The sequence below is a fragment of the Haliotis asinina genome, chromosome 10 (genome assembly GCF_037392515.1).
Source record: "Haliotis asinina isolate JCU_RB_2024 chromosome 10, JCU_Hal_asi_v2, whole genome shotgun sequence".
Lineage (NCBI taxonomy): Eukaryota > Metazoa > Mollusca > Gastropoda > Lepetellida > Haliotidae > Haliotis > Haliotis asinina.
In genome coordinates this window covers 19,902,774-19,924,737 of record NC_090289.1, presented here as the reverse complement: position 1 = coordinate 19,924,737, position 21,964 = coordinate 19,902,774, and the positions used below count along the sequence as shown (strand labels likewise).

General features: G+C 40.3%; 1 protein-coding gene across 1 annotated transcript in view; it reads right to left on the bottom strand.

Moving 5' to 3' along the window:
- Nucleotides 1-9,422: 9,422 nt before the first annotated feature.
- The window catches only part of LOC137298235 (uncharacterized), a 692,490-nt gene continuing 679,948 nt past the window's right edge, over nucleotides 9,423-21,964 (bottom strand). The window contains exon 30 of the mRNA XM_067830406.1: nucleotides 9,423-10,052. Coding sequence (XP_067686507.1) covers nucleotides 9,613-10,052 — 440 coding nt within the window. The 3' untranslated portion in view covers nucleotides 9,423-9,612. The remainder of the gene's footprint in view (nucleotides 10,053-21,964) is intronic.

Genomic DNA, 21,964 nt, shown 5'->3' with positions numbered 1-21,964 from the left:
TTGTTTCATCTTTCTGTCAATCCATTCCTCGGTTCGACCATCCTGTGTGTACCTTTTTCTTTTGAGATGAACATTGTCATGATACAAGTCATACACTCGCTTCCAGATGTGTTGTAAGCCCACATTTTGCCACTTCTCAGCTTCCATGTTGGTGAGCACTATGTGACCTCGACGACACTTGGGAACAGGTCCTCCACCCTTTTGAGAGGATGAGACATTGGCATCTTCATCATCATTCACTGACATTCTTGATTTCAGACCATTTGGTCCATTTCCTAATTGCTTTGTGGTTATGGACAGGACACCAGGTCTTGATGTGGTTTTGCAGATCTGTTACATCATCCATCAACACTCCACAGTCAGCACAGGCAATAGCCATAGTGAAATGACCTGTCTTGCTATCTGTGTCTGAATCTGTTTCTGTAAGGGGTAATGATCAGCTCTGCTATGTTCTTCAGTTTTGCTGCTTGTCGGGACAGATTTATCAAGTGAGGCTCTTGTTTTGCTGGGACTGACAATGTTCTGCTTCCTAGGCTGTTCACGTTCACACTGAACATTTGCTCCCTCATCTGTTTCTTTAATGATGTTCACATGCAGTCGGTCCCTGTCTTTTGTGGTATGTTTTAAATCAATGCCAAACTGACCATATGACTTTGCTGTAATCTTTTCATACATAGACTAAAAGTAATCCATATTTTCAGGAATGATTCTACGAGTAGAAAGTTTAATTTGTTGTTTGTCAATTGGTGAATGAAACAGGGTGACATAATGAGCGTTCAGTACAATGTCTCTGGATTCTCGTCCTCTTGGAAACAGATTTTGAACAAGAAGAATCAGTACATTCTTGCGATGAGAAGTTTGAGTGAACAGTTTAGATATTTTCTTGTCAACTTTTGATTGAGCCAAAAAATCGTCCAATACCACAACATTCCGCAAATTTGCATCAAAGTAGTTATCATCAGTGATATCATAGGGTGGGTGGGGCGGTGGGGTAGCCTAGTGGTTAAAGCGTTCGCTCGTCACGCCGAAGACCCGGGTTCGATTCCCCACATGGGTACAATGTGTGAGGCCCATTTTCTGGTGTCCCCCGTCGTGATATCGCTGGAATATTGCTAAAAGCGGCTTAAAACCAAACTCACTCACTCACTCATAGGGTAGGTCTTTGACAAAAGTGACTTTTTGGGGTAGTTGTTCACTAATAGTTTGATATAGGGGTTGCCATTGCATATAACACCAAACAATACGATCTGGAGGAGGTTCAATCAAACCATCTCGTAGAAGATGATATGTGAACATTGATTTCCCACAAGAACTTGGTCCAACAGCAAGAACATTTGAAGGAATTACAAATCTGAATTCTTTCTCCTGGTGTGAGCATACATTCTTATGGGGAGGAGGAGGTTGAGTGGTCTGATCAGGAGGAGGAGTGTTTATGTTGCCAGTAGGAGTAGGTGGAGGAGTAAAGAATTGTGTTGACCTATGAAATTGCTTCAGATGTCTCTGTACGTTATCACTTCTTGTAAATGTCTTACCACATTCAGGACAGGTGATCATTTTCATGGTGTTCCAAATACAAATGAGCAGGTTTATGAGTCTGAAGCAGTCTTTTATACCCACCAACCGTCTTGTTATGTGTCAGTTGTGGTTGAGCTCGTTTCAATCTAGTTTTGGTGTCACCCCGGGAAAGCCACATTTTAAAAATGACATATACCGCGAGAGCCACATTTACGGTTGATTGCATTTCACCTACTCTGGACCTTAATTACCTAATCCGATTACCGTTACCTGTAAAAGAGCGTCCCGTCTTTTTTTTTAGAGCGTCTCGGTATGGGTGATTTGAAATGAAAATATCCTGTTGGGAGTAAGTAATGAGTTAGAGATCAAACATTTTCTTAATTGACATTGAGTCATGGGTGATTTCAAATGAAAACATCCTACTGAAAGTAAGTAAAGAGTTAGAGATCAAACGTGTTCTTAACTGACATTGAGAATATCCTGTTAGAAATAAGATATATAAGTGACATTGCGCTCACTAAGTGTCACAATCATGGCAAATGCACAAGTTGAGATCAAATTCATCGAGAGTGTTAGAGGTGGTGTACATTTGTACTATGACGGCTTCAAGTTTCGGTGCAGAAGTAGTCGCCAGGGGAAAAGGTACTGGTCTTGCGTTGTGAGACAATGTACTGCCAGGCTCACAACTGAGGGCGAGATACTCTATGCCATAGAGATTTTTGGACACTCCCACGACCCACTTCCCTTCGAGTTTCAAGTCGACGCCTTCAAAGCAAGACTGATGGAGAGAGCAAGGACAGAGACGACTCCCATACCTACTATTTACGTCGAGGAGATCTCAAGACTGCGTGAGAACCACGACATCATCTCAGACGACATGCTGAAGCAGATCCCATCATTCAAGTCACTGAACACCTTGCCCCGCCTTCCTGAGAGTCGACCCGAAAACAACCTTGAAGACAAGTACGCAAAGACGGAAGGGGCGATCAGTTCCTTCATCGTGTCAACGCCGACATTCTGATCTTCACTACAGACATGAACATCGAACATCTGTGGACTGCAAGCACCGTATTTTGTGATGGTACGTTCTATACATGTCCTAAATTGTTTGATCAGATATATTGTGTACATGCTGAGGTGTTTTGTCACATGGTTCCACTAGTGTACTGTTTACTGTCCAACAGAAGCGCAGAATGCTACACTCAGATGTTTGAGTATCTGTGTGATCTTGCTGGAAGACAAGGCTTGCAGTTTGCCCCGCATACTGTACAACTGGACTTTGAACGTGCAGCTCACAATGCAGTGAGAGGTGTATTTCCAGCTACTTCTGTGAGAGGATGCTTCTTTCACTATACGCAATGCATATGGAGGAGGGTACAGAAAGAAGGCCTGGTTAGTGACTACAAAGAAGATGGAGAAGTCAAGAAGTTGGTGCGACGAGCTGCTGCCTTGCCCCTGGTGCCCTGTGACAAGATAGAAGACGTGTGGCTCGATGCCGTTGCGGAATCTCCTGCCAGTCCTAAGGTCACTGCCTTCATGGACTACGTAACCACAAGCTGGGTTGAAGGCCAGGCTTTCATTCCAGAAATCTGGAATCACTTTGAAAATCAAGGGCACCGAACGAATAATCATTTGGAAGGATGGCACAATCAAGAAACTTTTGAAAAAGTCCCATCCGAACATTTTCGAAGTAATCCAGCTCTTCCAACGGGAACAGTCCCTCACAGAGGTCACCATACTCAGACTTTCACATCAGCCCAAAGAACCTTCACGTCGAAGGAGATATCGTGCAATAGATGCACATATAGCATCTTTGAAGCAGCAGCTATTAAACCAGAGTCTCAATGAGATAACGTATGCAGACCATGTGGGAGACCTTCTGCATCTGCAATGAAGTGATTTCAGTGAAGTGAAGTGACTATTACAGTGGCTATAAGCACACAGCTGATCAAATCATAATTATTTGTTTATTTATTAGTATTTATTTTATTATTTCATTATTATTTCATTATTATTTCAAATGACCCCAAACACTGTAATCTAAATAAAGAAAGAGAATGAGACCACGGTATTTGTTGTGTTTACTACGGTAGTTATAAGCACCGTCCGGTTTGTTTTGACAACATACCCCGTGAAAGCCAAATTCTGTAATCACTTGACCGTAACTATTACCACGAGAGCCACACCAAAATCAGCTACTAATTCTCGAAATGTGGCTTTCCCGGGAGGAAAGCATAAAACTGTCTCTTTGCTAGATACTAGTGAGGTTTTATTATTTTTTTTGACATGTACAGGACTGTTAAAGACCTAGGTTTACTTCAGTCCACTGAGTATGCATATGTAAGTGTGGAGAGGGTGGACGTTCTCATCAAGAGAGGGAGGGAGGGAGTTGGTGTGTCTATCAGGAGGAGGACGACGAGAAGAAGGAGGGGCGTGGATGTTCCCATGAGGAGGAGGGAATGGAATGTTCTCATCAGGAGGAGGAGATGGATGTTTCCCATCAGGAGGACGATTTTTCTGTTAAAGATAGGAAGAACAAAAGGGTTTCTACTTTTAACATTTTGTTATATCATCTCTCAGTTATGGTTGTTTCATTATAATAGTCATGTGAACATTAAGTTAACAGGATAAGTTATCATAAGCTTGTATACTTGTGGTTTTTAGTGGAGTAAGATAACATAACTGCTATTACCTTTATCTGATTGTTTTTCTACAAGTATATGCTTGTTCTTCCACGAACATCTGATTGTTTTTCTACAAGTATATGTTTGTTCTTCCACGAAAAGGGATTTGATCTGAAGTGAGTGGATTGATTGGATAAAGAGAATGAGATTTTTGGTGTTGATGCTGGATTTGTGATGCCTATGTATGCATTCAATGCGGGTGAAATTATATGTTTATTAAGCAACAATCATTTGTTTTCTTTCTATGAAAGCAGTATTTTAAACTAAAAGTGATGAACCTTTTATCCATGTTAAGGACTTTGCAAGTCTAATTTTCGGTTCAGTAAGTGTTGGATATTTACACTTCTTTCAACTCACTCCCTGTGTCGCATAGACCCTATTTACTTTGCAGTCAGTTTTGGGAAAATACATACATAGAGTCAGCTGACACAGTTTATCAGTTCTAAATGCATGTTTGAATTGTTAGCAAGCAAACATTATATAACGATACTCTGCATGAGTGACAAAGCGACCTACATTATATACGTTATGAAAGCATGTGATGACAGCATGAGGTGTGAATGCACTTGGCTGTGTTAAATAAGCAGGACTAGGGGCGTAAAACAAACTTAATGATTAAAGCTGAATTTACCTCACTGTTCTAGTAAACAATTCTAAGTATGAGTATGCAAGACGAGTATGCAAGACATTATGACTTGAATTCAACTCACTGTTCTAGTATACTTTGTGTTTGAATTTTATGCTCTACTAGGGAGGTAGATTATAACTATACTGTGTATGAAACGCGAAGCGAGATGAGGCGACCTACATTTATCGTTATGTAAACATGGTGTTTGAGTATACACGGGAGAGTTTGTCGCATGTCGTGAGTAAGCACGATTAAGCCTATCACAGCATACTTACGTGTCTGTTGTCTACATGTAAAACTGTTTTGAAGTGAACATGATTAAATGGAGTGTAAAACAACTTGAATAGTTTATTTTACATAAAACAAAGAAAAACTATAAGAATTTGATATTGTATAGAAGGAATGTGTATTGTCCAAATGCCGTACCTATGGAATGTGAGTTAGTGATTCTGTATGCAGCTGAGTGCACCTGTATGGATGTCTGAAGGAATGTGTACTGTATGAGTTACCGAACCCTATGAGCCTGAAATATTTGTTGAGGAATATCTTTGTTGTGACAAGGAATGCTTTTGTTTCGTTCAGGAATGCTTTTGTTTGGCTATGGAAAGCTTTTGTTTGGGCATGACAGATTAATTTCTCTCTACTTAGGTTATGCAGAAGGCTGCAGCGTTGGTGAGTCTATTTCCAGGAAAGTTCTTGGTGGGTCTGACAGGACAGCATTTTCTGGGAGAGGTCGCTGTCTGGGTTACGTGGAAAGGGTGCAAGGACCCTCGGTTGCTGATAAGCCTCAATTGCCTGACGGTGCCAGGATTACCCGGGCCCTCTCTGCTACATACCTATTTAATCTGAGAAACATGATATACATATTACACTTTACTACCAATTGCGCTTGCGGGGTACACAGCAGAGATCGCAACACAGTCAACACTTCTTGGATATCGGGTAGTCGCGTTGGAAAAACAATAACAAAAGGAACAACATATTTCCTGTCATACTGCTTCTTTTTCCATGGGTTCTCCATGGGCTGGATTTGTAGAGGCCAGAAGTAGACCTAACGCAGATTGCATTCAATAAATCAGAAACAATGAATTCCATTATATTTATTCCTTAAACAAGTAAACACGTTACATCCAAATCTGTATTTTCATAATGATCCTATGATTTGCTGGTGCAATTGGTTCTGCCACGTATATTTAAATTTTGACGCAAAATGAGAAGGGACATGCAGATCGCAGTAAAAGCAAATCACCGTTCTCCCTATTACGGGGATCTTCCTTTAAGTGCTGGTGACCTATTTCACCTGTTCATAATTGTACTGTTTTGCAATCTGTGATACTTTAGTACTACAACGGCCCGGTGTGATGCAACATGTTAACTTCTCCCTGATAGACGTACCTCCAATTAGTATATGACTTTAGTTGTAGAGGTGATGGTTCCACCACTTGTTTGTATATCACTAACGCTGTACTTCTGATGGACGCACCTCTAATTGGTATATCACTATTGAGACTTTGAAGGGCATTTAGAAGTGATACACATAAAGGCAAGAGTTTCTATGGATTACAACTTTTTTATTGTGAAGAGTCACGACGTTTCGAAGTATGTTATTACTTCTTCAGGGGGTTGTTATTCCAGACATGATTGGTAAGATAAACAATAGGAAGATAAAAACTAGGAAGCCAGATGGGGAGGGGTATAATGGACAAAGGGAAGCCAGGGAGTGTTAATCCAGGCGTGACTGATGTGGGATAACAACACTCTGGCCCCCACTCCTGTTCATCTACCAATTAACTACTGGCTTTTTTGTCATACTGTTGTTGTTTTTACGTGTACATATATAGCTGGCTGTACTCGATTGTTTCATTCACCTGATGAAGAAGTAAGGACATACTTCGAAACGTCGTGACTCTTCACAATAAAGAAGTTGTCATCCATCAAAAATTCTTGTCTTTATATATCACTATATCACTGACCTCTAACTGATATAACAACCGTGCAAGGTTTGAAGGATGCACCTTTAATTTGTTATCACAATTGCATCACGTATGGTGGACGTACCTCTAATAGGTATAGCACTGATGTCAGCTTTGATGGACGCACCCTTTAACTGGTATATCACTAGTGTTGTACGTCTGCAGGATGTAGCTCTATATGCTATGACAGTACCGATGTATTTCTGATTGAAACTCTCTATAACTACGGATAAATACTCAACTGCCATCATACTGGGTTAAGATCTGGTTTGATGGGGTTAAAAGTTAATGGAGGCAGGTAATCGAATGTTGATTATTGTCCACTTGTGTCCACTTCGTGAATGTGTCCACTTCGTGAATTAGTCGTGGAAAAAGATCATTTTCTACCTGTGTGTGAACATTATAATGATTTAAGAACATTAATAACTGACGAGCAAAAGGAGTACACAGATGCAATTTTTGCTGCAATACCACATTTGCATTCTGACTAATAATGCATTTTCAAGAACACTGTATAGAACACAACCATCATGGTTCATTGGCTAAAATGTAACTTTTGTCTTGACGTCAGATTTGTATACAGTTGTATTGTGACGTCAAGACAAAAGAACTGACGTGATAACAATCTGTTTAACTGTTTATGCTATATGTATGTATGTGTGTGTGCGTGCGTGTGCGTATGTGTATGTATGTGGGCAAACGTCCAAAAACACGAATACACACACTTCACTTGAAATGGTACTACTAGATATATCATACATCTTCATACCGAACTTCAACTGGGCATGTGTCTAGACATTCATATCTGCAGGGTGTATGGGTTTATGACTAATGGACGAGTGTATGTTTCGCGTGTATCTACGAGTCCCTCACTATTGGGTGTGGGCCTAATGGTTTAGCCACTACTGGGTGTCTCTCAGATTTGAAGGACAACTTCTAGGTGTTCCTCTAGTGAATGTTCATCAACCTGCTGTATCACCCCTGGGTTGTACCACCAAGGAATGCAATTCAGTGGGTGTATTGAAACTGCTGTGTGTACCTCTAACGGTTTTACAATTGATTGGTGCAAGTTTGGTAATGGACGTTTGCTTATCACAACAAAGTGTACCTGTAATAGGTTCACAACTAACTGATGTGCCACTGATGACTTTACCTTGAAAGGATAGCACTACTTGACGATCTCTTGCAGGTGTATCACATCTGGGTTGTCCTCTAGCTGGTGTACCCCTAAATGATGTACCACTAAAAGACCCCTAAATGATGTATCACTTAAAGGTGTTTTGGGCGTTAATAGTCGCATCTCCAATGCCTGTATCATTGTTTGAAATCGATTAGTCCCTGTATCAAAATAGGGGTAACAACAAAGGATGAATCACAGCTAAATGGACCCTTACCTTATTACTATTGGGTTTACCTCTCGCAAGGTAAACACTATTGTTTGAAGTAGCTCCACTGGATGTACTGCTTCACAGTGTACCTTAAATGTGTGTAGAACTATTTTGTTTACCTCTTGTGGACATACTTCTACCGAGTATATTTACCTCAAAAAGCTGTATCTTTACATATATGTAGATCTGACGAATAAGTCAACTGTGCGTATGACTTCTGGATGTGTAACATGATCGCTGCTGGATGTAGCCCTTTCGATTTACCTTTAACAGAAGTATCACTACTGAGTGTGAACCCTGGCTTGATAAACATGTACTTGATGTATTCTGCTTTGTTTGCTTTCGAGGGAACATCAACCCATGGATGCGGAGGGACCAGTGATCAACATATTTATCTTACTGAACACCTCAATGTTAATTTGAATCGTTTGAAGCACAAGTAAAAATCTTTTTGTAGCCATTGCCAGATTTTTCAGACTTCAAGTTATCTCCCTTCCATTGATTTGAATTTGCAAAAATATCGATAACTACATTATGTACCAAATGTGTTTGGCACTCTCAGCCTTGTATATAGAAATGTTACTCGCTTTTTAGTAGAGTAGTTGGAAATGATAGAAGAATGCTTAGCCAATCAGAAAAACAACATTTATCTGTTAGGTAAGATAAATGCTCCTTGGACTGTTATTGGATTCACACCATTCATGGATTGATCAGTACTAGGTGTACCTTTACTGGGTATTGCAACTAAGTGTACATATTCAGTGTGTACATAGATGTCTGTACAAGTGCATGGCTACTACCTTGACCTCTCATAGATGTACATCAATTAGGTGTGCCGGCAGCTGTAAATGCTATTCACATGCCCTTGAATGCAGTATCAAATACAATGCATAATAGTGAACCAGCAAGGTATCCTTTAAGGTTACCACAACCTAAAGCGTTCTAACATCAACATTTGATAAATAAACGTAAAGTGTCAGAACCATGCATCATCAATGGTTAGCATAACGTTCAGTCGTGACAGAATTGACAGTTCTAGTTGCTTGGGTAACATACCAATATATGAGGATCACTTGTCATGGTTTGAACATTATACGTGCAGTCTACAGACAGGCTCAGCATGACCCTCTCATTGTCATGTCACCAATGCAACACAATTATACCAGCAAATGATCTCACCCAGATTCTGGTCTATTACCACTTCCTGTGCTTCAGTGCTTGGTTTTGAATAGGATTTTTTGCAACATCAAAACGATAAGGCTGTTGTTGATTTTTCATAAATTACAAGAAATGACCCAATGAATTTTGTAAATGCCACTGTAGAAAGTCTAAAACACCAGTATTAATGGTCTTTGTCTATATTCAGGGTATTGAGTTTTTTGTTGTCTTGACTTAATTAAACATAAAAAAAGTTTGCATAACACCTAGAACTGCCATTCAGCAGTAGAATTGATGCCGCTCCGGAACATAACAAAATTCACATCAAATGGCCAGGAATCCTTGGCAATTAAGATCAGTTGATCGCCAACTCTCGCACCACCTCCTACCCTCAGGGTTTTGTCAGTCCATTCCAGCCATACATATTTAAAAGTGTTACAATTAAGTATGCTGATCCCCTTGTAAACTAAAGTAACAGGAGGTCTGCTTGGCCAGATTTTCTTGATTGACATCTCAGTTACGTTTCCCCTTTTGAGACCAAGATCAATGCGGTACAGACGTCTGTTTGTCTCAGCCAGTGCTAACTGAGCAGAATGACATGTCTTCACCTTGAGTCGCAAAGTCCTGCTAGGAGGAACAGAGAAATCCGATGCTGCTGGCTTCATCCAAACTCTTGAGTCAGATGTTTGAAGTTTTGTTGAAAAGTCTGAAAGGTGAAAGCGTCTACAGATTTAATACACTTGACAGTATGACATGGATATTCAAGATAAGAAGGAGAGTTGTAAATGCTATCTGAGACGTACCTAAACCAGGTACTGATGTGGTCGCTGATGGTGGATCGTACGAACACAACAATTATTATTTTAGAAACATGGGCCTAACAATCGAATTAGTAGTTTCTTCATGGTGACCATACTTGAATAGCATTAATGATACTCATGGTTTAGTGTATTCTTCTGACATTGCAAGTAAGTTCTTATAAATAGAATTTACAAAAGTATACTCTTGAACGCTGTTGCTAATAATTATTTACCAAAGCATACATTGCTTACCTTGATGTGACTGCCACTAACCTCAGGAGTTAAATCTGGAACTTTGGACAGTAATTTTCCAGAGATAACAGTCATGAGTTAGTTTTTGAAATGTTGAATTTGAGTGCATTTGCTGTTATCCGTGGTCAAATATCACTGATATACTGTTCCATTTGTAACTTGGAAGCATCTGCTTGGGTGGGTTTTGTTCCTATATGTAACTGAAGCTGATATTGTGCTGATGGATGATATTCCCTACAGGCAATAAGTACTTGTTAAAAAAGAAAAGAGATGACGAAGGACAGAGTAATGAGGAACCCTTCAGAGAAATTCACATTTTTGAGATCTGGATCCATCAACATGAACTTGAATGTATTGGTGGTTCAGGTACGATCTGAACCCTTTAAGTGCAGAGCTGCAGTAACATCTAGCAGAACTAAGAGAACTGAGTCTTGATTGTCCAGTGAAAGCATGATGTCGTTTTGCCATGTAATAGTGTAGTCTCGGTACCGTGTTTCCTTTATTGGCAGACTGGAATTCTTCTCCAAGACTTTAGCAAGAAATGAGACATTGGATACCGGGTGAGTGTAGTGTGGTAGTCAGTAGTCCTTGTTTTACAGATTAAAGCAAAATGAAGAGCAGATGTTCGCGTGATCCTGCCACAGTCATGGTCCCTGTCCCCTCTACATGCAAGTCCAAACAGTGAATGGGGCATCTTCCAGGAAATGCTGTCTGATCGAACCCGCCAATAACTTTCAGAAGAACACATAGATCCACAAAACTGCAGCCTTCTACATGTCCCAGAGTGTCAGCAGGACTGTGCCCCTGGTGGAGAACCCGGATTGAGATGCAAGCAAGACATTTCAAGGGAGAGGTCCACACACTTAGCATGCGTTTTCTGAATCTTGCAAATCATGTTGCTGTCAAAAGGGACAGAAATTTGATGATAGGAATAAACTCATTGGTTTTAACTCATTAAGGCCGAGAGTCGCGTATATGCGGCAAATTAATTAGCTTCTCACAGCGAGAGTCGCTTATTGGGGGTAATAAAAAGCACCTCTTATTCAGCGAGAGCCACATATTGGGGGTTACGAAAAGCACCTCTCATTCATCGAGAGCTGCGTATTGGGGGTTTTACATTTTAAATTCGTGCTGTACCTATAATTTCAATCAGTTTAGCAGTAATGATCAAAGATTAGCTTTTCTTACGAGAGAGGTTACTTTCTGTGTTAATGAGAAGAACTATTAATGTGTTTTGATAACAATTGCTTGCAATGTCGGGGGCTTATACAGGCAAATGAACACATGTCTGCGAGAAAAGGCATTATGAGATGTTGTTACAGGAGGTATGTTTGTTACTCGTCATTGGGAGTGAATACTAAGATACTATGTTTGCACATTGATTGAATTAACTGTGACAAGGTTACAAAACCATCTTCTAAATTAAATCATTCATTCATTCGCTGTAATAGTCCATATAATGAATCGTAGACATAAATAGCAATACTGTATTACACCCATGTTCGTGTTGATTTGAAATAAACCAAGTTACTAATTTAGACCTAATTCATTTGCGACTATTGATTTTTAAAGTTGACAATAATACATAATAGAATATGAAGTGATAACTCTTGCATCTACTCATAATATACATATATGGTACACATAAACCATATAAAGGTCACTGGGGCATTTTGTTCAAGCTGTTTCATGCTGATTTGAAATGTGATTTTTCAATGCGATTTACATAAGCATTGTGTAAGAAACGTTTGTATTTGATGTCTGTAATTATCTGATCCAGTGTAATGATCACGTGTATCAGATCCAACATCAATAAAAGGAGGATAATATATCAGTTACGGAATTAATTGATGCGTATAATCATTCAATCAGACAACACTAAATGAGATATATGAACACCTCTTTCAACCTCAAAATAACAGGATCTGGCCGGATGCATGTCCAGGTAAAGTTTTGTCCCGTGACAAGTGTAAAACAAACTTATGCGCTGTTACATCATTGGACAACCTGTTTTGTGGAGTCACGCGAATTGTCAATCTTCTGAACCTCGTTTCCTCTCAAAACAAATATAAGTCTGCCCATCTTCATAAATATTTGGGGAGATTCAACTACAAGTGTATACATCACAATAAATCAGTATTGAGTAACTTTTTGAATTCTATAATACATGTACTTGAATTATGATATTTATTCGTAACAATGTGCAGATTATATTGAAATGTTCAGCAAGCCATAATGTGTGATGTACAAGAAGAGTGCGCAAAATGTATATGCAAATAAATACTATCTCTACTTAATGTTTGGACTGGGTAATCCGGGGTAAAAATAATCTGAGTGTAGCGCTTCAAAGAAAAATAAACTCGTCAAAGTCCTTGTCAGTTATACGTGTACATTTCAGGCATCCTTACGATTATGTATGTTCACAATACACAAACTTTTTCATGATAGCGAGAGTTGATAAAGCTGAAATCTAGCATATCGATTGGTCAACGATCTAACCAATAGTCAATCTGTATCCAAGCTGTCTAGTGACCGAACGTGCTCTTCAGAAATTTAGCCCACGCCCCATCACCTGTCATTTCCTATGTGACAGGTATCTCATGATACGATTGGTCATACATAACAAATCAGGGACTATACTGAACAACTGAGATACAAAACGTCCTATTCGGGAACTTTGATGACGCCCATCCCATTACCCTTTGTCTTATGTATGTGCAAGGAATAGTATTATACAATATGTATACATGTATGTTCGTGCGATAACATATATTTTCTGCGTTAAATCTAGATGAACCAAAGTGACAAACTATGAATCTGTTCCATGTATGTCACACACTAACTATTTACTACTTACCTTAAAATATTCAGTATACACTAGCAACGTATCAGCAAAAAAGCTTCTTTCACAGAAGATTATTAGGCATGTGCGTAAATTCTTCTTTACTGCCATTGACATAGATGTTTTGAACAATTTAACCTCACACAATGATATGGGAGGGACAATTTGTTTAAGTATGTCTTACATACAAAGAATACAAACGTGTTAAGAAAATGCACATGCACACGCCACCAAAAGTCTACAAGAGAAAGTACAATAAAATTACCTAAAACGTTACATATATGACATGTATTCACTCCTGCTTTCTTTCAACATGTACCTTTACAACGCCATTAAACAATTAAACAATCAGGACTTGCTTGTATGACCAAAACCTGTCAGAGATATCAGGCGTGAATAGCCCTAATTAGCCCACAGCCAACCAGGCAATCAGCATGGGGCTCCAGGTGTTGAGCAGTGAAGTGGCTCTCAGACTTAATGAGTTAACAACCCGATGCAATTCTGGTAGAATAATTCAATTTTGCTGTGTGGTGTGTGACGACTGGATGTGTCTTGACGTTGACAGGCACTAGATGTGATGAACTCAGTAAATCTGTGTTTACATTTCACGTGTACTACCATATCAGAGGTATTCTCAAAGAAATAAGTGCACCAATACCTCAGGATAAGGCATGGAATGCCATAAACTATCCATATGGTAGACGGGCATACAAACGAGTTTTTAATGAATTCGGTGTTGATGGACTGCCGTTTACCTGGGCCAAAACACGGATTAGGAACTCCTATTGTTCACAATCAGTCTCTCGTGGAAGCCGGCTACGATGTGGTTAAAAAATGGGGTTACAAGTTGTATCACTACTTTAAAACAAACGAGTGGGGCAACTGTTACTGAGCTTTTGATAACAGCATGGATTACCGCGTTTGGAGATTTAAACAAGGGCCAGGTGATGATTGGAAAAAAGTTATGCTGGAAGCATTGAAAGGAATCACTCGCGCTGGTATTATCTGTTTAAACGATTCAATTAGAACGCATGTGTGGGCTATTCTCGGGGCTCAATCGCAGACACGCTCCAGTATCATAGGTAGTGGAACCACTTACGACGCACAGAAACAGTCTGTGGCTAACATTGAGGATGCTATCGGATCACCGGTAGATCTACCTAGTGCTATAAAACGATACTAGGACACGTCAAAAGTCGACTACGTGTTTGTTGCGGGACTGTACATGGCTCCGAGCGACATGCATCTGAGAATAAAAAAATAACGGGCTACAACAATGAAATAGTCATCGCCATGGCCGACCACAAATTGGGTAAACACGCTGCAGTATCATAGGTAGCAGAACCACTTACGACGCACAGAAATAGTCTGTGGCTAACATTGAGGATGCTATCAGATCACCAGTAGATCTACCTAGTGCTATAAAATGATACTAGGACGCGTCAAAAGTCGACTACGTGTTTGTTGCGGGATTGTACATAGCTCCGAGCGACATGCATCTGAGAATAAAAAAATAACGGGCTACAACAATGAAACAGTCATCGCCATGGCCGACCACAAATTGGGTGTCAACGAGGACGTCAACGTCTCCCACATGCCACCATCCAAAACTGGTGAAACGGGTGTATTGGTATCACCACCAGATCCTAGGGTTAAACAAATAGAACCACAACCACCACACGTGCAGACATCTAATCAACAGCACATTGACTGTAAAACAGCGTTAGTTGTTGGAGGGGTCACTGTCTTATTTGGCTAAAAATTCCTGAGCCTCAATGTACACCAGCCCAGCCACGGCGACGATGAACGCCCACTGATTTTGACTAAGCCACATAACAGTTTTACCCACTGTGCTGTGCAGCCACGATACAATAATTCATAGTATACCAGGAAGAGCTTCTGCGGCCTTACCCGTGAGTTTAGCCAGGGCCTCTCCAAGTGATTTCAGTTTTTTTATCCAGTCTCTGACATCACCACTTCGCGTGGGGTGTGAGGCAACCCCACTTGGGGAACCCCCTCCAGTAACAGATACTACAATAGTTGATATGATGAAACTTAACGCTGTGTTACGGTGCTGGTCTAAACAACCTTAACTAGAGGGAGGTCCGTAAATAACCTTAACCGTGGGTTCAGATATGTATAGGTAACTTGGTTCCAACTTTTGGCTAAGGGCAACCTCAAGAATAAAAGTTTGATCTGAAGTATATTATTATAACAACAACAGAGCTACATATGAGGTAACAATGAACATGAGAAATAGAATTTAAATATAATCTCTGTATTCACACAATGGAGATATAACAAGCCACTAACTTGGTATCACACCTGAGGCATAAACTTGCCCAACTCCTTACAAAATACACAGAGACTTATTTGAGTGCTTATATCACCGTGCGCACGTGTATAGTGTTTAAGGAGATTTACATTGCTCCTAAATTTGTCTCCTTACAAAATATGCAGACTTATTTGAGTGCTCATATCGCCATGCACAAGTGTACAGAGTTTAAGAAGATTTACATTGCTTTCAAGAATATTTACTCGAAGCCAAGGTATTGATTTGATAGGAGTCAATTGTGAATAGGTGCGATAACTTATCGTTTAGACGGTTATGTCTAAATATGAAAATTTGACAAGTCAAGGATATCAAAAGATAGTTGATTAGGGATACATAAACACAGTTCAAAGACTCGTAGTCTACCGAGATTTATTCTGAAATTGAATACACCTCAGAGGAATTTTACTGTGTTCCAATAAAAGGTTAAAGTATTCTTATAATAGGATTCACTACACTACACATCTATTACACCTGATAATATGGCATAAAACAGTACTGGACCTACCGTGACATAGAATCACATCCAACACATAATTCCCATAAATATCCGGTAAGTGAATATAACACCACACACTGATAGTTCAATCCAAAAAAGGAATAAAGTTCCCACTATCTCATTCTCCTGACTGTCTTGGTTAAGGAACGCTGAATCAGCGACTGACTCATGCCGACATGCATTGTGTCTGAAAGCGAGATCTTGACTGAGTAACGCTAACAAGCGTTCAACGTATTTTATATGAGAGGTGCGGACGTCAAAGTAGACAACGTCATTAGATGGTAGGTTATTCCTCAGCCGAGGCCGGAGTGTGCTTTGTCCAACCTGACAAAATTACTATTATGAAACAATAACAAGCCGTAAGAAGTATTTCTTCGACTTGAGGAATCCTATCGTGCAAGGAAAGTCAACAGTAATGCATTAAACAATAAACTAGACAACTTAATGCGTTACTGACCTACATGAAAATGATGAAGCTACCAGTTCAGAAAATAACTGTGTTACAATTAGAGATTAATGGATGTTAAAACACACCTAAAAAGTAAGCCACAAACACGGGCTACCAATAGCTATCAGTTTGGTGAGTCTTACATAGGAAATAAGTGACCGAATATGTCTGTAAATAGAACTTTTGTCGAAAACAGGTCGCCATCGACCAAAGGGAGAGAACTCTTACAGTCAATCTCGTAACACGTCAGAGAACTCTTACGGTCAATCTCGTAACACATTCCCCCAGAAAATTAGGAAATTTGCTATATGACTAACATGTAGAAATTTGCTAACATCAATTCCTGAAATGCTGAATAATCAACCAACAACAATAACATTCTTAGAGTTCATGTAAACATCCAGAGATTTGCAGATTCAGGAGTCTTTGATCATAAGCTCACACACGAGACAAGGCATCAGCAATTATATTGTCAGATCCTTTAATATGGAGTATCAACAAGTCAAACTGCTGTATCAACAGACTCCATTTAAACACACGTTGATTAGGGTCTTTGACCCTGTGTACGAAAGTTAATGGGTTATGGTCGGTGAAGACCTTAACTGTCCCATTAGAGTTAGTGAGATAAATCTCGAAATGTCTCAGGGCAAGAATCAGTCCAAGGGCCTCTTTCTCAACAGTAAAGTAGTTGACTTGGTGACCTTAAACTTCTGAGAGAAGTAACTGACGGGATGATCCAGTCCGGCGTCGTCCTCTTGGAAAAGAACTGCACCACAGCCGTAGTTACTGGCGTCAACAGCCAGCTTGATGTGACGGTCGAACCGAGGTCCTGATAGTACCGGGCGATCACAGAGCATAGATTTCAGTGTAGACATCGCCTCACTGTAGCTTTCCATCCACTTGAAAGGGGTCCCCTTCTTCAGCAGAGCCGTCAGTGGAGCAGACACCGAAGCGAAGTTAGGGCAGAACTTCCGGTAGTAGCCAGTCATGCCGAGAAAACGTTGGACTTCCCTCTTAGTTGTAGGTTGCAGCATGTCTAAGATTGCAGAGATCTTGGCGTTGTTCGGAGCAACGTGACCTCCGCCCACAATGCGACCCAGATAGTTGACCTTAGCAAGGCCAAACTCACACTTGTGAAGATTTACAGTCAAATGAGTGGATCGCTGTCTGTCAAGCACCAGACGAAGAGTGCTCACATGATCTTCCCAGGAGTCAGAGTGAATGACGATGTCATTGAGGTAGATGGAGACATCGGGTACATCTGCCGATTCATCAGACATGGAAAAGCCGCCGCTGCCATTTTCAACCCCAACGGCATCACACGATATTGGTAAAGTCCATCACGAGAAGCAATGGTGAGAATACGCTTAGCATTCTCTGTCAAAGGACTATGGTAATAACCTTTCAAAAGGTCCAGCTTTGTCAGAAATTTAGCATGTCCTGTGCCATCTATGCAGTCATCTATGCGTGGCATGGGAGAACAGTCACCTTTAACTAGTAAGTTTACCTTCCTCAGGTCAGAGCACACGCAGAACTGATTTCCAGGTTCAGGTACCATGACACATGGCTAACTCCAGTCATTGTCATTACGTTCAATCACACCCATCTCTAGCATGGCGTTGATTTCTTTCTTGAGTGCTGGCTTCTTGGTGGGGTTGAGCCGATAGGGATGCTGACAAACGAGAGAGGCATCTCCAACATCGAGATCCAGACTCATGATGCCTGTAACACCAGGCTGATTCGAGAAGACTGGTAGGTTGTCCTGCAAGCAGAGTTCCACTTCTAGGCGTTGAGAAGGCGTAAGGTGTCCAAGGAGAGTATCTAAGTCATTTAGCACTTCACTATTCTTCAGTTTCACATTAGAATGTTCAATCAGTTCAGCTTCTGAGTTGATGGAAGCAACCGGGACAGTCTCACGGGAACGATATGCCTTTAGCAGATTCACATGACAAAGTCTTTCCTGTTTACGCCTATCGGGTGTATTGATAACATACCCTACGTCACTAACCTTGCTTTTGACAGTGTAAAGGCCAAAATACCTAGCCTGAAGTGATGATTTCGGGATAGGAAGGTACAAAAGGACCTTATCACCTGGTTGAAATTGCCTGTCCTTAGTTTTCCTATCATAGCACATAGTTTTAGTTTTGGAATCATTTTAGTAGCTTGCCTTAACCTGTCCTTGATTTTAGCTACATAGCTTAACAGGCTTTCCTGAGAGTTATCATCTAACCATTTCTGTTTTACCAGTATAAGGGGACCTTTGGGAGTATGTCCACACACTAGTTCAAAGGGTGAGAATCCTAAAGACTCTTGCTTAGAATCCCTAGCAGCAAAAAGAATAAAGGGAAGACCCTCATCCCAATCTGTCACATGTTCAAGACAAAAACACCTTAGAATGCTTTTCAAACTCTGGTGAAAATGCTCCAAAGCACCCTGAGATTCTGGATGGTAAGCACTGGAATGAACTTGGTGAACAGCTAGAATATCCATTGTCTGCCCAAAGATCCCAGACATGAAATTACTTCCCTGATCTGATTGTATTTCCTCTGGTAACCCAGTCAGAGTAAAATATTTCATAAGGGCTCTTGACAACATCCTAGCCGTAACCTTACGCAAAGGAATCGCTTCTGGGAACCTAATGTTAACACACATAACAGTCAGAATATACTTATTGCCTTGGGAAGTTTTAGGTAACGGTCCTACAACATCAATCAATACTTTGGAGAAAGCTTCGACCACCAAAGGATTTATCTTCAAAGGAGCAGGTGGAATAAGTTTATTTGGTTTACCTACTACTTGACAAACATGACAAGCATTGCAGTAATCTTCTACACACTTGCACATTCCAGGCCAATAAAAATCAGAACGGAGACGTTCATTAGTTTTAGTCCTACCCAAATGTCTGGCAAACAAACTTTCATGCGCCAAACTAAGAATCTGATCTCTATAGGGTTTGGGAACTACTACCTGTTCCAGAAATGTATCTTCCATTTCCTTCTGAACACGTCTCATAAGAATATCTTTGTACAAGTAGAGCTCACTATGATCGCTATCTGCTCGCACTTGAGACCAAATAGATAACAATGACTCATCAACTGTCTGCACTACACAGACTCTCTCTATCCCAGCTGACATTCAAATCTGATGGGGAATAGTTAACCATTTTATCCACCCTTGCGGAGCAAATCAACTCTTCCTCCCGATTCAAAGTACTCTTAGTTTCTACAACAGTGCCATCTAAAAGTTGGGTCAAACACGTATTAGCGAGATCAAAATCCACGGGCAAAGGGGTTTGCTTAGACATTGCCCTGGTAGTAACACAGGCGGAATACAATTTTGCTGATAATTACATTGTTCAACAGGAGAACTACACATGTCTAACTGGGGCTGAGTTGGGGAGTGACAACATTTGCTAGTCAAATCATTACCCAGTAACACATCGGCACCTTCAAACAGTAGCCGATCTACGACCCCAATAGTAACAGGCCCAGTTACAAAGTTATATGCATTATGTCTGAAAGCGAGATCTTGACTGAGTAACGCTAACAAGCGTTCAACATATTTTACATGAGAGGTGCGGACGTCAAAGTAGACAACGTCATTAGATGGTAGGTTATTCCTCAGCCGAGGCCGGAGTGTGCTTTGTCCAACCCGATAAAATTACTATTATGAAACAATAACAAGCCGTAAGAAGTATTTCTTAACATCATTACAGAGTTCACGACTTGAGGAATCCTATCGTGTAAGGAAAGTCAACAGTAATGCATTAAAAAATAAACTAGACAACCTAATGCGTTACTGACCTACATGAAAATGATGAAGCTACCAGTTCAGAAAATAACTGTGCTACAATTAGAGATTAATGGATGTTAAAACACACCTGAAAAGTAAGCCACAAACACAGGCTACCAATAGCTATCAATTTGGTGAGTCTTACATAGGAAACAAGTGACCGAATAAGTCCATAAATAGGACTTTATCGAAAACAGGTCACCATCAACCAAAGGGAGAGAACTCTTACAGTCAATCTCGTAACATGCTGTTAGAACGCTGGAAATGGTGATGCCTTGCTCCCGGAACAATATTCGGATCCTGTCGGCTAACATGGTATCCTTGTTCAGTATTCGACTGATTGTTACCCGAAAGTGGCTGATCTGAGATCAAAGCTGTTCTCAATTTGAGGAAGCGGATTCCAATCGTGTATGTCTCTCGTCTTCTAAATTGCACAGTCGTTCTGCGATAATATCATCATCTTCCGTTTCGCTGAGTTTGTTTTTTTCACTAGCGATGTGCTTGTCGATTTCGTTCAATTTCCCCATGTTGTTCACGAGTGCTCCATGCACGTATCTGGTAGGTTGCAGATCTTGAATGACCTTCGGGGGTATGGGGGAAACCTCCATTTTATGTTTTGCACCACCGTAATCCTGCATGATTAGTTTTACACAGAAACATTCAGTACCATGGCGACCACATGAAAAAAATGGTGATCTACAAAGATTTACAAAATGTAAATATCATATTTACAAACATTTACAAGATTGTAAAGGTGATGTTTACAAGGCTTGTAAGTTTTTGTAAATTTAGGAAGGATTTTACCACTACTTCTTTCAATTTTGCCATTTCTCAAGAATCCCCATGACTCTGTAGACTTACTATTTCATTATTTCTTTTGTTCTGTTAGAGATCTTACTGTTGATATGCATAATGGATCTTGCATGTGACATATTTATTCATGAAAAGTGCAGGCATAAGCTGTATTTTGTATTGTCCATTTGTGCTTTATATCAATGTAACTGCATGTGGTGCGTGAAGAGATGAAAGTTGATCATGTTTAGTGTGTTTTCTTTTCGCTGTCCTATGTCCAATGCCGTATGTCCAACTAGGAACCAATCCTGTATAGCGCTTCACTCCTTGTTCTAGGAGTCACAAATTTATATTGACTGTTCTTTTGACTGCTAGTATGGCAAGCATTTTACAATGCATGTGCATGTTTTAGTTCTATCCACAAAAACACAAATATGTTTCATTTCTCCCCTCACACTGTTCAAGTAATTAAAAATAACCCACGGTATGAACTAAACAAGAATGTTTCAGACCCACTGACTGACTGAACAGGCTGTATTACATGTGTTAAAACTGATCCCGTGCCATGGCGTAATGGGCGTGAATTTTGTTATTACAAATAGAAGAATAAGAAAGGTATTTTAAACAAGTCTCACACACGTCATTAATGTATGCAGTCCGCATTGACCTATATACCAAATACTTGTGCCATTAAAACAGACGTCTTGCCTTTGTTCTACGCCAATGCAGGTTTGCTTGGCAGTGTAATGAGGTAAGGGAGTTATTCCCCTTTGGTCAACTCTTGAGTGGCTGAGGCCGGGTTGCGTGAACGTGCGCGTGTTCTACTTGAGCTGAAATTAAATCATAACGAAGAGTACTCAC